We start from the raw sequence: 18,233 nt of genomic DNA on the forward strand, positions 1-18,233 counted from the left end.
TTGATCTCCAGAATATACAGTGCGATTGCAGGAGATTCCAAACACTTAATTATCCGTGTGCGCATGTCGTGGCAGTGTGTGCTAAAGTGAACTTTAATGTTGAACAATTTGTCGATGATGTGTATACACTCGATCGCACGTTACTTGTATGGGAAAATCAGTTTCCTGTCCTGCCTGACCTGTCTACGTGGGAAGAGCCTCCGACGACTTTCGAGCTTGTCCCAGACAGAGGGATACGCAAGAATCAGAGATTTCGTCCGTAATCAACCAAAATCCGTAATGAAATGGACATTAGGGAGAAATCCGACGGTACGCGTTGTGGATTATGCAGCTTAGATGGTCATAATCGGAGTAAATGCTCGCAACGAAACTATCATATCGGACAATCATCACGATCAGGTAGGAATTGAGCTTATGTTGTAATGTATTTATTTTATATAAAATATTTATATTGCATATATTCCTTTATTTGTTCAAATTCCAGTCAAGCTGTTTTCTCGAGTCGCAGTTACTAATTTATTTATATCTGCAGCTACGGAACTCCAAATTAATATCTGCTAATTTCTCCAGAAACTAAGCTTACATTTCTTCTTACAATAAAAGAACCAGAATTTTTTATTTAGCCAATTAGTACAGTTTATTCTTTAAAGTTACCAATGTTTTACTATTCGATAGCTCCTACCCTTATTCACTAAAAATCAATTATCTTATAGTACGAGATTTGGATGATGTTCTTGTCTATTTCTATTGAAAATAGACTCATTAAAGATTCTAATAATATAAATTATAACTCATAACTATTTTTGTACAATTTTTAATGTTTTTCTGAAATCAGAACAGGGGATTCTAGAATCATTGTGACTCTATCTCACAAGAATTTAAATATCTCATAATATGAAATTCTTCTACTTACATTTTTCTCATATGTGAAACTAGACTCAATAAGCTTTAATTCCATATTTTATCTAGCCTTTAATTCAATTTCTACAATTTTTATTGAATTTTTAAATTTGGACTATTGCTGTTGTCCAAACTGTTTTTGTACAATAAAATGATATTTATCATAATATCATTTTCAACTAATCATGAACTCACCATTTCATGGATCCCATGCTCAATTACACAATAAAACTTAATATAATCATCATTCAATTCTCATGAGCACACATAACCAAACATTCCATCGATCAAGGTAATTTTTACCAATTACCTACACTCAATCAACGAATTAGTCACATATACAAACAAGGTCATGGTTGAGTTTACATCTACTCAACTTGCATATATAACTACATATGTATCATCTATTTCATACGTCCATGAAATCTCTATATATACCGGTAATAGTATGTTCCAATTTAATTAATGTTCCAATTAGATTAATGTTGTAATATATTTAAAGTTTGTTCCAGTTTATATTACAAGACTAAGTTTGTTACAAGTTTTAGTGTTTTAATGTTCAAAAATGTCCAAATTAATCTAATTTACTTTATGGTCAAATTTTGTTCCACTTTTCAAAGTTCCAATTAATCTAATTAAATAGATATAAAAAAATACAAACTTTTTAATATCAAAACTCAAGAAACCCCTAAAATTGATGGTTCGATGATGTGGTCCTAGGGGCATATTTCTGCGGAGGTCGACGTTCACATTGTGGGTAATTGCGACGACCAACATCCTCTTCAGTCGCAGGTGAATGTGTCTGATACATGGAAGAAAAATCCTATGGCTCGAATCGCATCGATGAATTTGAGCCGGAAGGAGTGCCATGCTGCAGTGGATACAACCCAATAGAAGTGGAGTACTGCAGTGGATACGGGCCAGGGTAGTGCTATAATGCGATGGATATGGGCCGGGAAAAGTGTTGTGCTGCGGTGGGTACGATCCAAAGATATCAAACCCGTAATGGTGTCCGCCCCCTGATGAGCCCGGGAAATAGTCATTGCTCGGCAAATCCGGATGATAAGAAGTATTAGTCGAATGTGAATGCGATCGCTTGGACTCGGCCTCCAGCTATGCCTCGGGCTCCCATTCTGGGTCAGACTCGGGATCTGACTGTGGATCGGGCTCTATATTGGCCACTGGCTCGTATGCCCCAGATCGTTACACGTGCGGGGGGACTATAGTCGACTGCCCACCAAGTAAATATGGCTTCCCCATACTAGAGTACCATTGTATGTACTCTAACGATTGTCGCAAATTGGAAGACATATCCATCTGAGGTCTTCGAGTCATCCGATTCTCCCACACCGCAACAAATCTCCGGTACGTAACCCCCTAATGATGTCCATGTTTCCCTCTCTTGTTGATGCCGTGAATCTCCCCTCACTGCATTGGCGGATCCAGGATATACTGGATACAACCAAACTGTCGTAGTACTCGATCTCCGTGGTACCACTCGACTACATTGAAACTGATAATTGGTGCGGTAGTGCACCATAATTGAGAATTAACGTAGGCAGACGAGGGTATAATAGCTGCAATTTTTAGTCTACGATATGGCATCCATATAAACTGCATGATTAATACTATGGTTAAAATTTAACACGGTTCGAGTAAGATATACAAAACAATTACATGTCACGAATATTTGAATAGCTTACCCCTTCTCCGGCATGTTGTTCAATCATCAAACGATATATCGGGACAGCGTACGACCTCCCGATACCCGGATAAATACTTCATCTACGAAAATAATTTTCAAGTAAATATAGTATCGTTAGAATAGTATCATTATAAAGAAATTGTCAATTACTAACAAGTTAAATTTCATCACCTGTTAACTAGCGGAAATACGTATGGTTGGTGACTAACCGATGCCAAGAATGGCATCCGATAAAGAGCTCATGATTGCAACAATACAAGGCATCCGTCCATGTCTACGACATCAGGCTTTGTCGTCCGAAAAAACTCACGATACAACATAGCCAGAACTGCGGAACCCCAACTATACGAGCTAACATTACGCAAATCAGCTAACAGGGGTAAATACTGGAGATGAACCTTGTTATTGTTCGAATTAGGCATCAGTACACCCCCTATTATATGCATAATGTACGCTCGAGTTGAGCACACCAACTCTTCTTCAGTGGCATTAACTGATAAATACTGAAAATTGGCTTTTAACCATTAAATTTCAACTCCGAAAAAGTAGAATTAGCATCACCGGGTGAGGCTCCTAGTAGGTTATAACAAAGTGCAGCCGGCTCAATTATCGCACTTACGCCCGTGACGGCATCCCTGTCGATTGGGAGCCGAAAGTACAATGCAACATCCTCCAGAGTGACAGTGTACTCCCCACACGACAAATGAAAAGTGTGGGTCTCCGGTCGCCAACGCTCGACCAATGCGGATATTAAATCATACCGCAAATCGAACGTCTGGGTCAATGCTGCTGACCCAAATCCAGCTAGCTCCAAGTAGGGCATCAGTCGTGCATCTGGGGAATATCCTAAACCATTCACCTGGCCCCTTAATACGCGATACGAGTCCTGACAATGTTAAATTACAGAAAATAGTTATAATAACATAATTTATTTCCTTAAATTACATAGATCTTTTTTTAATGGAACCCGTGATTAACAAATAACAATATTTTACCATATTATTAACTGTGTCACATGTGTGAGGAACATCTTTCTTGATCAATGAAGCCATTGCGATGCCTGCAATTTCAAAATAAATTTCGATTATTAATTTTAATGTTTGATGGATTTTAAATATTTATTAGAATAACTAAATTTTATATATTGCTTTTAATTACAAAAAATAGCAAGCAGTTCTTTCAACAACCTATTTTTTGCTATACTACATTAAAAAATAAATATATCCAACTCAAATACAAATATTTTTATTATAATTTAAAATATATAATAAGTAAAATATTTTGGTTTAAAATATAATATATTTAATACACCCAACATGTAGTTTAATAAATTTTAATTTAATTTATTGGGAAATAAAAAATTTTGTATAATATTTTAATTTAATAAGTAAAATATTTTAATTAAATTCATTGGGAAATAAAAATTTTCGTATTTCTAAAATTTTTAAAATTTTTGATTCTATTTTTAAAATATATTATTTTCATATTTTATTTTTTATCTTATTTTAGTACATAATGTTTCAAATGTATTATTTTAGTGTTTTTAAATAATCTTGATTTTTCCCTTTGTTTGTATTTCTAAAATATTCAGATTTTATTTTTAAAATATACTATTTTCGTATTTTATTTTATTATATTATTTTAGTACATAATGTTTCAAATGTATTATTTTAGTGTTTTTAAATAACCCTGATTTTGTCCCTTTATTTTTATTTCTAAAATATTCGGATTTTATTTTTAAAATATACTATTTTAGTATTTTATTTTTATCTTATTTTAGTACATAATGATTCAAATGTATTATTTTAGTGTTTTTTAAATAACCTGATTTTGTCCCTTTGTTTGTATTTCTAAAATATTAGTATTTTATTTTTAAAATATACTATTTTCGTATTTATTTTTATCTTATTTTAGCACATAATGTTTCAAATGTATTATTTTAGTGTTTTTTAAATAACCCTGATTTTGTCCCTTTGTTTGTATTTCTAAAATATTCGGATTTTATTTTTATAATATATTATTTTCGTATTTTATTTTTTATCTTATTTTAGTACATAATGTTTTAAATGTATTATTTTAGTATTTTTAAATAACCCTGATTTTGTCCCTTTGTTTGTATTTTTAAATTTTTGGATTTTAATTTTAAAATATACTATTTTCGTATTTTATTTTTATATTATTTTTATACTATTTTCATATTTTATTGTAATTTTTCATATTTTATTTCTTTTCGTATTTTATTTTTTCATTAAGATATTTTTTCATATTTTCTTTTTTATACTATTTTTGTAAAATAGTATAAAAACCACATCACATAAAAAATAAAAAATTAAAATAATCGAATATAACATGCCAAAAAATTTTATAAAATTATATCTAATCAACTGAAACACACTTAACAAATAAATTACGTAAAATAATAATAATAAAATGTTCTTTACACATAACATACATAAGCTTTTTACTTCAATAAAAATTAAAAATAAATTAGGAATGAATGAAAATATAAAATAAATACAAACATACTTTAATATCTCTTTTAACCAAATAACACATTGCAAAAAATAAATTTATAAATTAAATCTAAATTAAATCAAATTCAAATCAACAATAATAATAGTGTCTAAAATAAATAAATTACTTACTTAAAAAAATTACCCTTTTTTTCCTTCTTTTTTCTTCCCTCCCTCTTCTTATCCTTCTCTTTTTCTTTTTTCTTCCTCTCCCTCACCATCGTCGTCTGCTTGCTCCTTCTTCTTATTCTCTTCTTTATTTTCCCTCCTTTCTTCCCCAAATGAGGTAGGGGACTATAATATATGGTCCCAAACAGAGAAGAAGCCAAAACCCCCGTGTATGAGTGGTCTTGTCACGGTGCCACCGGTGGCAGTGGCACTATCGGTGCCGCCTGTGGTAGGCCCACCACCACTCTACAGCCTTTTTTTTTTCTGTTTCAGTTTTTTTCAGCTTTATACTGTTTTTTTTTTTAGCTTTATACTGTTTTTGTTTTTTTTTTCAACTTTTGTTAGATACCAGGGTGGTGCCGCCTCTGGCGGTGGCATGACTACCCTAGACATACCATTTCGGTAATTAATTTTTAGGTTATATTATTTAAGTTTTTTTTTAATACCATATTAGTAAAAAACCCCATTTTCATCCTCCCTTGGCACATAAGTCGAAGTATTCGTGATCGTTTCGCGTTGTTTTACATCACTCCATCTCATTTTACTAATAATTTTTAGTTTTATATAAAAACATATTTATAATTTGTTTATGAAATTTGAATATGCTTTAAATTTTAGATTAATTAAATTACTTGATGATATCCAAATTCACTAAAAGTTTAAATTTATTTTTAAAATATAAAATATATAGTATATTTGAATATCTTAATAAATTGAAAGGGTTAATATATATTTTGTTCCTTAAACTTATTTATTGTACATAATTGGTCCTTTTTATTTTCTAGTTTGTACTTGAATTTGTATTCTATTAATCAAATTGATACCTTTGTATTAAAATTATTAGTATGTGAAGACGTGACACTACTTACTAACCTAGTGGTGCCACATGACAAATACAAATTACAAAATTAAAATATATAAATTAAAAAAATGCACAATCTTTTATATCAACAAATAACAATTAACTGTCTAGTGTTATTCTTAATGTAAATTTTTATTTTTTATTAATTTATATATATTTGAAATTTAATATATTTTAATTTCAAAATAATAGTAATATAAATAATTTGATATTTTGTAAAAAATAGATTTATTATTTACATATTTTAAAATATTTTTTATTTATATCACATGAGATCACCGAATTGATTAATAATTTCATACCAATATAAAGTAATTATGTTAATCTCAACCTACAAACCGAAAATACAAATTTAAGTATAATTAGGTACCAGAAATTCGACAATAAAATATGTATTAACCCATAACATATGAAGTCGAAACAATTAGCAAAAGTAAATATATGCAAATATTTGAATTTACGCTATATTAGCTGTTGGACTAAAAAGAAAATGGACCCAAGAAAATAAAAAAGCAGTGGAAGGCGGTACTTTTATATTATTTAATTTTGAAAAAAAACCGAAATTCTTCGATAGAGAAATTGAGAGAGATGACTTTGGTTTTAGTTATCATGAGTGTTTACTGTTCAGAATAGAGAGAATCTAGTGAGAATAGAGGGAAATGGAAGGATGGGATCCTCAAAATCTAATTCTACCGGAGGTGGGTAAGCTATGTCGATCACAGTCAGAGTACCTGGACCAACATTTCAAGACCCAGAAGGATGTTTCCTCATCTTCTATTTCTTCTTCTTCTTGTCTTTTGTCTGAATGGACCAAACATTGTTCTGATTACAACAATCGTCTACTACACCTCCGCACCACCCTCATGGATCGCACCCTTTCATGGATCTCTTCTTCTTTTCGAGCTAAAGCTTCGCTTTCTAATCTCAATCTCACGCTCTCCGCTTCCTCTCAGTGTTAGCACTCTGCATAAGATTTGTTGGTTGATTTGGCTTAATCTCTCCTCTTTTTTTTTTTTAATTTAAACGTTTGGGGCTTTGCAGATGGGACTGCTTTGAAGAGGCTTTTGGGTGAAGAACTGCGGCTGCTGGCCCTTCAATTGCACCGAATTCACTTCATCCGCCAATATGTTGGTCAGCATTTTTTTTTTTACACCTTATCGCAATAATCCCAAGCAGATAGTTTCTGGCTTACTCGTTCTGCTTCTTAATTTTATCTACATAATAAGACTGGGTTTTAATTCCTCATGACAATGAAAGACTGTTTATTTATTCTTGCATTCTATGGCCTTGTGTGTGTAAGAATGTTCCTTTATGCAAGTTTTCTTCAATTGCCTATTAGCTTTTGTCTGCATTCAATTTGAAAAAGGAAAAAACCTGCTGTGAGGTAATGACAGTGATTTCATGCAACTTCAGAATAAGAATGCTCAGCTACTACTAATGCCTATACTCATAGTTTATTGCTTAGATTTTGAGAATGCTCCTTGATGCATATTCATCTGTTATTAGAATAACAACGCATATTTCGGCTTTTAGGTGTGCTTGGTTGGGTAAAAAAGTGGAGGGATTGAAGGAGGGACTGAAAAATTGGAAAAAGGAATTTTAATTGTGCTTGGTAGGTAAGAAAAGTCAGAGAAAAAAACATTTTACATTTTAATGCATAACCTATAAGTTAGTTCAAAATTATGCATTTTCAAATGTTTTGTAGTTCAAAATTATGCATTTTCAAGTGTTTTGTTTTATTTTCTTTATTTTTCAACCTTATCAAGCAATGGAGGAAAAGAAATTTTTTTTTTTTTCAATTTTTACATCTTTACTACTAAGCACACCCATGAAAAGTAAAAATTTATTTTCCATCCACCTTTCCAATCTTCTTTCCACTCAACCGAGCAAGTTTGCTCGGCAGAGTGGAAAAGTGGAAGGATGGAAGGAGGGAGTAGAAAAGTGTAAAGAAAATAAATTTTGAGTGTACTTGGTAGGGAAGAAGGGTAAGAGGAAAGAAAATAGTAGAGATAATCATTTTCCATCCTAATACATAAAATCCAACCTTTCCAAACTGAAATGATAAGAGAAGAGAAATCAGAGGGTCTATGTTAGCTCAAAATTATGCATTTTTCTAAAGTTTTATTTTTTTCCTCTCATTTTTCAACTCTATTAAGCAATGGATGGAAAGAAAATTATTTTTTCTTTCAATTTTTCTTTCTTTCCTGCCAAACACACCTATAGAAAGAAAAATTATATTTTCTACCCTTCTATTATTCTACCCCTTCAATTTTCTATCTTTCCACTCTATCAAGCAAAGGCTTAGCGTGCAATGCTTTCTTTGTTTTTAGAATATGTTTACATGTCTTTCTTTGTTCTTATGTTCATAGCTTGTGTGACCTTTCCCCAATTTTTTATGTACTATGCCACCAGACTATGAACTTAGCTCATCCTTAACTATTACAGAAACTGCACTTCGCTTAGAAGCTTTGGTAGGAGACCTCGAGGATGTAGTTTTCTCTTCTGGGAATTGTCGTCCAGGGAATATGTTCGCAAAGTTTTCAACTTTACTGACATCACAAGTAATAACCGTGATCCTGTTTTCCCCTATTATTTCAGAATGCATCGCCGACATTATATCCAGACATTCTTGCCATGCAGGATTTTGGAGTAAAGGAAGAAAGATTACTAAAAGCCATAAAAGCCATGAATGATATTGAGGAGATAATCGTCAATGTTGAGAAAGCCCAACAATGGCACCATCTTTTAAAGTCAGTTGATCATAGAGTAGATAAAACTTTGGCTGTACTTCGACCAGAAACTCTTGCAGAACATCGTGCTCTTCTTGCTTCTTTTGGGTGGCCTCCAAAACTTCTAGCATCGAAAGTGGAAAGTGGAGGGCTCTCCAAGCTCCTGAACCCACTACTTCTAATGCACGGAGATGAAAAGAAGTCTTATGCTCAAAGTTTTCATGTGCTTTGTGCTTTGCAGCAACTGCATTTGCATAGAGAAGCTCGAAAGTTTAAAACTTTAGGTCAAAAGGAGTGCGAGATACGACTTTGGGCTATTGATGAACTGGTGTCTCCTTTAGCTGTAAGAATGGAATATCACTTCGTGAAATGGGCTGAGCAGCCTGAGTTTATGTTTGCTCTTGTATATAGAGTTACTAGGGACTTTATGGAAGGAATAAGTGATATTTTGCAGCCTCTGATTGATGCAGCTAGATTAAGGAGCTATAGTGCTAATGAAGCTTGGGTTTCTGCAATGGTGCATATCCTTTCTGGGTTCTTAACAAAAAATGTTTTTCCTGCCTTGGCTGAAAGATACAAGGAGAAAGACATGAAATTAGAAGTTATCTCATTGTGGCTTCATCTAGTTGACCTTATTGTTGCTTTTGATAAACAGATGCAGTCGTTATTGAGATACGAAACTTGTCTCTTGTTTCCAGATGCCCAAAGGAGGGGGATATCCGTGTTGATAGTATTTTGTGATAGACCAGATTGGCTTAAGATTTGGGCAAAGATGGAGCTCAAGGACGGCTGGAAGAAACTAAAAGCAGTACTGAAGGATGCTAAAGCTTGGCAAATTGACGACAAACATAGAGTTGACTTTGATGTTAGTACAATATGCGAAACATTTTTGCTCTCTTCTAGAGAAGCCCATAAAGCTCCATTTGTTGCGGAATCTGCACTTAAACTTGCGCAAGAAATGATTGATAGATGCCAAACTTTACCAGTTATTTTGGCTCGTGCCAAATTTGTTAGATCAACTGTAGCCAGATTCTTCTGGTATTTTTCCAATGTGCTGCTTCTGCATTGCCGAAGTGCCGAATTGTCACCTGAAGAGGTTGATGGTAGCTTATTGGTTAGAGCATGTGAATCAATCAATGCTGCTAGATATGTTGAGTCTAAGCTGCAAGAATGGAGTGATGATGCAAGTTTTTTGGAGATGAAAATTGCCGAAAACAATTCTAACATGGAGGAACAACAGCAAGGGTTTTGTGATGATTGCTTCTTTGAAGAGGAAATAAAATGCTTGGCTGAACTAGAGACCAACTGGCTTATGGAAATCGTTGCCATTCTTCTTTGTCAGTTTGAAAATCTAACCCTGGAATACAACCATACTGAGGATTCCAATGTTTTTATTGAAGCGTTGCAGAGTTTGAAGAACCAGCTTAATGTTCTTAAGAAAAATCTCAACGGGAAAGACTTCTTGGACTTGTGGCGAAGTGTGGCGGATGGGCTGGACCATTTTATATGTGGTAGCATTTTAGGAGGTGATGTTAAGTTTTCAAAGAAGCAAAGCAATGAGTTTGGAACTGATATGCAAGTATTGTTCCTTGTGTTCCAACCATTTTGTGCTCGTCCTGAAGCATTTTTCCCCTGTATTAGGGACATCCTGAAGCTGTTAGCAATGGGTGGAGAACAGGTCAAGCATTTGCTGGTAGGTAAGAAAAGTGAAAAATACATGCAATCTTATGGAATTTCCCACTTACGTTTTGATCAAGTTGAGAAAACTTTGAGGAAATTGAAGTTTTGAGTTTGCTTTGTTACTTGAAATTGATTGAAGATAGAGAGGTTGCCTCTTTCTTTTTTGCTTTTAAAGCGATTCATTATTTAACATATAGTCGCTGATCATTTGGCATTATTACGAGATAAAACTTTTAAGTATAAGGTTGTGGCACATGAAATTTTTACCTAATAAATATCTTATTAAGTTATATTATTTTTTCTAAAAAATTAAATAAAATTTTGATTGAACTTATGAGGTTAAATGTTTAAAATTTAGTAAGTGTTGGGTATAAATATCATCATATATGAGTTTTATATAAAATATTTAAATTTTTTTAAAAATTAACAGCTCATTTTAATTAATCAAATTTGAAGCAATAATATTTTAAAACTTCCAAAATTTTAAAATTACTCCTTCAAATACAAATTAAAGTCTTAACTTTATTAATTCACTTAAAGTTTGCTAGTAATTTTTTATAATTTTTATAAGGGTAAAGTAGACCAATAAAACTTTCTAAGTCAATCACTCATTTTATGTACAAGGTAACAACAAATTGATCTGGCATTTAATGGGCTACATTGAAGTTTACGTAGAAAAAGAAAAAGAATAAAGAAAAAATAGATATGCCGTCCAATCCCTCAATCTTAAAAACCAATCGTCGTTGAAAACGAAATTGAAGACAATACCCTAGCAATGGCTATAGCAAACATTCAATTTTATTTTTCTAAAAAAAGAAAATTCATAGATCTACATTTCATTATTTTAGCAATTTCTAACGAGTGCATAATTGAGAACTTTTGCTGTTAGAAAGTAAACATTAAAAAAAATACATATACAGACCAAACTAATACAAAAAGAGAAAAGTAACCAACATTTTTACCAGAAACCATTGACTTGAAAGACAATAATTGGAGAGATTGTCTCATTCTTGAATCTTCTTGATTGGGTTTCCTCTAAAATTTAGTCTTTAACGAAATGGAAGAGAAAGTAAGTAGAAATGGAGTTTGCTCCTGTAACACCCCTAACTCATGTCCATCATTAGAATAGGGTTTCGAAGCATTACCAAAGTTTACCGATCAAACAGATATAAATTACAAACATTTCATATCATATAATATTCAAGTCATAAACCAATCAAACTCATATATATTGTCCTTTATTCGAACCCTTGCGCCCTAAATACGCGTTAGAAACAAATCGAGACTAATTCAGAAATTCAGGAAATTTTTCAAAAAATATTACAAATTTTCAAAACTGCAGGGTTCACACAGCCATGTCATCAGGCCGTGTGGGCATTCGAAATAGGGACACACGGCCGTATCCCAGCCTATGTCCATGCCCGTATAACTCTTTGACTTGGGTCAGGTGGCCAAGCCACATGCTCGTGTGCTGGCCATGTGGACTCAGAATGTACCTTAAACAACAAGTTTACCATTCCTTGCAAGCTTGGACACTAAATAATTCAAAAATTATTCGTTTAACCGGTTCAAAACACAATCAAACACATTCAAATCATGTCAAAACAATCAATCTATGTGTCTAATCAATGTACCCTGATTGGTTCCACAATTATATCATCAAATTATATCATTAAAGCATTATTCAAGTCCAAATTATAAACATACCTAATTTAATCCACTTTCCCTCATTTTTGAACAATTAAACATCAATTTAACATGCCATAATATAATTTCAAAGACAAACACATATTTATATATATATATATACCAAACCATTATTAAACTTATAACCTCATTTACAATCAAACCACAAAATAACTACTATTTAGACACCCTAGGTACATGCCGATACAAAATATAGACATCACCACATTTGAGTTTGGGATCGTTGTTGGATGCTGAATCGACGATCAAAAGTTAAGTACTTAACCTGCGCACGGGAAATAAAATTGTATGCTGAGTAAAAACTCAATGGTATTTCTATAATCCGAATATTTAAAGATGAGATTACAAATGTATAATTAGAATATAGACACATATTAATATTTAAAATTATCACAATTATCATATGCCAACTCTTTGAATTCATACATGATAACATATCATAATTCATTTGTTTCACAATATCCCAAATCTCATACTTGCTATATAAATAGCTTTTCACAATTTGATTCACATTTCATTCAAACAATGGCATTATCCATTCCATATTCAATTCATGGGTATATAACTCATATATTATATTCTATGTATTTACAACATATTTCACATTCTATTTTCAATTCTCTATATCATTACAATTTCTCATACCATGCCATTTTAATACCAATTATATAACTTTATTATTTATTTACTCCTATTAACACGACTCAGACTCGGATGGATACACGAATCCAACCAACACACCAATTTGGCACCCAATGCCTCATCGGATAATTCGAAGTAGTAAATTGGCACCTAGCGTCTCATCAAATAAATTCGAAGTAATAAATTGACACCCAGTGTCTCATCGGTTTAACCGAAGTAAATTGGCACCCAGTGCCTCATCGACTCGAAGTCGAAGAAATCTCTGAACTCATCCAATCCTATGGCATGTCATCTATATTTGAATCAGCCCGATATAGTTAATAGGGTTTCAATTCACTTTCCAAATGCAACAAATATCCAATATTCAAATTTCACATTAAATGTAATACCCCCTATCCGTATTCATTGCCGGAATAGGTTACAAGGTATTACCGGAGTTTACGAATTAATTTTTTTTTTTTTAGGAAAACTCAATATATTCCCTTTACAGATATCTAACCTTCCCTGCAATATTATATCGAGACCAATCCAAATCAACCAATCCAATTCAACATATTTTCAAGATAGATTCATGCATTTTTATAAGATAACCTCATTACATAACAAAACCAAGATTTGTTAGCCATACCATTGGTTGACCTTACATTCATTTCATAGAATCATTTACTTTATCAGCTTATACATGCCATTAATCTCCAAAATAAAGTTTCTTTATATACCGAAGTCTTGAGGTTGATAGTGTGATGTGTCTTCGACCAAATCCGATCTCCGAGCTCTTAACACTACAAAACAGAGGAAAAGGAAACGGGGTAAGCACTTTGTGCTTAGTAAGCTCATGTAACAAGAATTATACTTACCTAATATTTTCAATACAATACAATAAACATTCCTATATCCATTCAATGCATTATTACCCTAATATGCACAAACTCAACATTCAAGTTAGTACAATAATTTTCATGTACCAATAATATATACCATGATTGATGTACTCATCAATACCATGATTTTCATTCCCTTATTATTTTCCATATTTATCCCGTTGAATTTATCGGGATTTCAATGGATTTACAGAGGAAAACTTTTAGTGTACAATTTCGGGTCCGTCAATTCATATTCATGTGCGCACATTTCCATTTCAGAGAGCACACTCCCGTGAACCTCAACCTTGTAGCGGGATTACCAGTCCAGGCTAAATCCCCTGTAATATAAACTCATAGAGTATTGTCGGGATTACCAGTCCAGGCTAAATCCCCTGTAACGATAATTACTTTAATGAGCTTGGATATGAATTACCAGTCCAGGCTAAATTCAGACCCTAATTCGGATTACCCGTCCGGCTAAATCCATTTTACACATATTCTTCGGAGGGCTATATCAGATAGGATCACCCGTTCGAGGCGAGATCCTTTTACCGTCAATTCCTTTTCAGAGATCCATCGAATTTTCCTTTCATTCAAACAGGATTTCTTCTCATTTTATCAAATATATCAATGTTTCATAAATTTCCATATAATGAACATTCAAATCATATTCATATAAAAACATGCATTTCAAGCATTTAAGAATATAATTCAAGTTACATGAACTTACCTTGATACTTGTTTGTAAACAAAAATCTACTAATCCCGAACTTTTTCCTTTCCTCGATCTAGCTTCGTATTTGAATCTTCTGGATCTAAATAAATAAATTTAATTATCAATTTAATACATTTCATGTTCATATGCAACATTCTCTATAATTCAACTATTATTTATAGTTCATTCAAAGCTGTCTACTTGAGTCATAGTCATTAAATTATTTTTATCTTGAGCTAAAGAACTCCAAATTAGGATCCAATAATTTTCTCTGAAACTAGACTCACATATCTTCTTACCATAAAATTTTCAGAATTTTTGGTTTAGCCAATAAGTACAGTTTATTCTTTAAAGTCACCCCTGTTCTGCTGTCCAACAGTTCTGACCCTTCTTCACTAAAAATTAATTATCTCTTCATACAGAATTTTGATGATGTTCCGATTTATTTATCTTGAAAATAGACTCATTTAGGATTCTATACATATAAATTTAAGCCCCTAATTATTTTTATTAAATTTTTTATGATTTTTCAAAGTCAAAACAGGGGAATCCGAATTCATTCTGACCTTGTCTCACAAAATTTATTACATCTCAAAATTTATAAATCTAATGCTTACACCGTTTATTCTATGAGAAACTAGACTCAATAAGATTTAGTTACATGTTTTGTTCATCTTCTAATTCGATTCATACAATTTATGGTGATTTTTCAAAGTTAGTCTACTGCTGTTGTCCAATATTGTTAGTGCAAGCTGTTTATTACCATTTTTCCCCTAAGCTTTTAATAAATAACAATTTCGTCCCTACTCAATTAGTCTCTCAATTGAGATGATTTTTCTCAATTAGCACTTTATTCTATCACCTTAAACTAGTTTACAACCCTTAAGAATCAGAATTTCAGCAATAGGATTTACTTCCAAACATTTTCACAATTAGGTCCTAAAAATCAATTTCTATTGAAATTACCTAATAAAATCATCTCATAAACAAATTAAAGCTTTAATTTCATTCTATTTCATCATAAAATTACAGAACTCAATCATGGTGACTTTCAATTTCATCCATGAAATCAAAAACTAATGAATTTAATAGTAGGACCTAGTTGCAAAAGTCTTATAAACGCAAAAATTACAAGAAAAAGGCAAGGATTAACTCACTTGGTGCAAAAATTATGAAATACCAGCTTAGAAAACCCTCCTATGGCGTTTTTAGCTGCTGGAATTGAATAGAAATGAAGAGAAATCTAGATATTTCCTATTTAGTCCTAGCTTTATTTAGTTAATTTTGCAATATTCTAATTTTACCCTTAATTTATCAATTTTTCTGCTGATTTCATACCCTTGCCGTCCATCCCAAATAACTTTTGGTTCTAATTGCCTTTTAAATCCTTTCTCATTAGACTCTTAAGCTATTTAATCATTCTAGTAACTTTTACACCTATTACAATTTAGTCCTTTTTATTTAATTGACTACCCAAACATTAAAATTTCGTTATTAAAATTTCCTAACGAAATTTTAATACCACATTAATAACATTTCATAAATATTTATAAAATTATTTTCGACTCGGTTTTACGAGATAGAAGTCTCGATACCTTGTTTTACCCAATTTCTTCAATAATTTTTTTTTCTAACTAACCACTAAATCGGTAAAATTTTTCTATCAATATTTTCATACGATTTTCCTATCATATCAATTTTCATGCAAAAATATTGAAATAAATTTCTCTTTAAATCGGATTTGTGGTTCTGAAACTCATCGTTCGATAACTTTGAATTTAGGCCATTACATTAATATTCATTTCAATTCAAATAATCAATATATTCATAATATAAATATCAATTCAATCCATCCAATAAACTTTTAATCCAATTCAATGCCAAAGTATCGAATACTCACCTCAACACTTACCATATGTATTAAATAAAAAATACAATAATTAATAACTAGTTTCGGATTATAGAAATACAAACCAGGAATTCCGAGATATTCCCCGTCAACTTTATCTTTCCCCTTTTTAGTCGAGGATTCCGGTACGACGTTAGCTATTAAATTAAAAACAATTAAAATTCATTAATACAACACAATTCAATTTCATATTGCATATTTCAATTTTTTCTCAATATTTTCCTAATTTTCAATTTAGTCCCTAAATCGAGACTAACTTTATTTCTTTACAATTAATCCTATATTTTCACACAAATTTCACTTTAAACTAAATTTAACTCCCTATTTTCACTTAAATCCCTAAAATTTGAAATTTTTACAATTTAGTCCCTATTATTCAAAATTTACAATTTATTTTACAATTTAGTCTTTTTCATTTATAGCTTAAAAATCTATCAATTTAGTCCCTAATACTAAAATTATTCAACATTAATAACATTTAAAAACTCAATAATTGCTAAAATTTCGACATAGGTCGGGTAGTACTTAATACCGAGATTCCCAAAACATAAAAATTACAAGAAAAAGAGACTAAATTGACTAACCAATTGAACTTGGAATTTTGAAATCCCTAAGCTTTTGCATCTGTTTCTTTCTTCTTTCTCTTTTTCTTTCTTTCCTTTCTGTTTCGTTTTACTTTCTCTCTTTCTTTTTCCTTTATTTCATTTACTTATTCATTTGTGTTATTTTAATTACTTTAGTATTATATTATACATATATTTACTTAAATATTAAGTAAAATATATTATAATATATATTTTAACTTTAATTTATTAATAATGTATATAATAATTTACATTTATGTCGCCTCATTAAAGGATAATGACATAATTACTTCTTTAGTCCCTTTAATTTTTCTTTAATCTATAATTCAACTTTCACCCTTTATGCAATTTAGTCGTTATACGTAATTACTCTTAATTCATGCAATTTCACTTAATTAAAACCTAATTAACTACACAACTAGCTTCGTAAATATTTTTAATAAATATTTACGAGTCTAATTTACGGGAACGGAGTCTCGGGAATGCGCTTTCCAACACCCCTAACTATCGGGTTGTTACACCTTTAGTTTTGTAAACTCAAAAACTTTTCCAATTTTTCTTAATAAAACCCAAACCTTTTACTTCAAAATCAAACTCTACCAAATGAGATTATTCAAGATATAGAATACAAAACCAAAAGAGAAAAATGAAGAAAAGAGGAGAAAAAAAAGAAGGGACCGGTTTTAGAATTTAGGTTTCACTTTCACCACTACTACAACTGTTGCTTGGGTTTTTTCTTTTTCAATTTTACTGATTAATAAGGTCTGGAAAGGGAGGGAAATTAAAATGAAAAATGAAAAAAAATAAGAGAAAAATAATGGGGGATAAAATAGAAAGTATTATTCAACGTAAATGAAAAAGAAATTATGTTGTTAGTTGCTTGGGGAAATAAGAAGAATGCGAGAAGAGGAGGAAGAAGAAGAAGAGAAAACAAAGGCGGCAGGTAGAGTAGCGGCAGTGGCAGTGGCTATGGCCGTGGCAAGGGTCAGCGACCTTAAAAGTACCATAGGTTTTGTTTGGCAATTTTTTACTTTTGATGGTTAGCCGAAAAAGAAGAGGAGAAGAAGAAGACCTTTCTACTCCTCATGTCCAACTCATGCCCAACGTGGTAAGTTAACTGGCCGTGTCAGCGAGTTAATTGGTCATGTCACTTATCTTGTTAGGCGTATAACGGAAAATGTTAGCGAGTGACTGGTTTGTCACTTTTCGATAATATTAGTGATTGGTTTGTTATTTTTTAAAAGTTGAGTGCTTGT

The 18,233-nt window shown here is 31.7% G+C and overlaps 2 protein-coding genes across 3 annotated transcripts; one reads left to right on the forward strand and one right to left on the reverse strand.

Moving 5' to 3' along the window:
- Positions 1-2,844: 2,844 nt before the first annotated feature.
- LOC128285524 (protein MAINTENANCE OF MERISTEMS-like) lies at positions 2,845-3,657 on the reverse strand. Its single transcript, XM_053022991.1, has 3 exons — positions 3,601-3,657; positions 3,225-3,491; positions 2,845-3,108 (listed from the first exon to the last, which is right to left on the reverse strand). The coding sequence occupies exons 1-3, from the start codon at positions 3,655-3,657 to the stop codon at positions 2,845-2,847; spliced, it is 588 nt and encodes a 195-aa protein (XP_052878951.1).
- A 2,970-nt stretch (positions 3,658-6,627) lies between these two features.
- LOC108477153 (RINT1-like protein MAG2L) lies at positions 6,628-10,731 on the forward strand. Of its 2 annotated transcripts, XM_017779617.2 has the most exons (4): positions 6,628-7,102; positions 7,190-7,279; positions 8,594-8,709; positions 8,789-10,731. In XM_017779617.2, the coding sequence occupies exons 1-4, from the start codon at positions 6,808-6,810 to the stop codon at positions 10,664-10,666; spliced, it is 2,379 nt and encodes a 792-aa protein (XP_017635106.1). In that variant the 5' UTR covers positions 6,628-6,807; the 3' UTR covers positions 10,667-10,731. The 2 variants fall into 2 exon arrangements, with proteins under 2 accessions (XP_017635106.1, XP_017635107.1); XM_017779618.2 differs by lacking the exon at positions 8,594-8,709 and having other exon boundaries at positions 7,047-7,102; positions 8,747-10,731.
- The last annotated feature ends 7,502 nt before the right edge of the window (positions 10,732-18,233 follow it).

This window comes from Gossypium arboreum, chromosome 12 (genome assembly GCF_025698485.1).
Source record: "Gossypium arboreum isolate Shixiya-1 chromosome 12, ASM2569848v2, whole genome shotgun sequence".
Taxonomy (NCBI): domain Eukaryota; kingdom Viridiplantae; phylum Streptophyta; class Magnoliopsida; order Malvales; family Malvaceae; genus Gossypium; species Gossypium arboreum.

Excerpts from the sequence above, each read along its gene's own strand:
- LOC128285524 (XM_053022991.1), bottom strand. The coding sequence starts at position 3,657 with ATGGCTTCATTGATCAAGAAAGATGTTCCTCACACATGTGACACAGTT. Across the intron at positions 3,492-3,600 it reads GTGACACAGTTAATAATATG|GACTCGTATCGCGTATTAAG; the intron begins GTAAAATATTGT and ends TAACATTGTCAG. Across the intron at positions 3,109-3,224 it reads ACAGGGATGCCGTCACGGGC|TATTTATCAGTTAATGCCAC; the intron begins GTAAGTGCGATA and ends GCCAATTTTCAG.
- LOC108477153 (XM_017779617.2), top strand. The coding sequence starts at position 6,808 with ATGGAAGGATGGGATCCTCAAAATCTAATTCTACCGGAGGTGGGTAAG. Across the intron at positions 7,280-8,593 it reads CTTCATCCGCCAATATGTTG|AAACTGCACTTCGCTTAGAA; the intron begins GTCAGCATTTTT and ends TAACTATTACAG. Across the intron at positions 8,710-8,788 it reads CAACTTTACTGACATCACAA|GATTTTGGAGTAAAGGAAGA; the intron begins GTAATAACCGTG and ends CTTGCCATGCAG.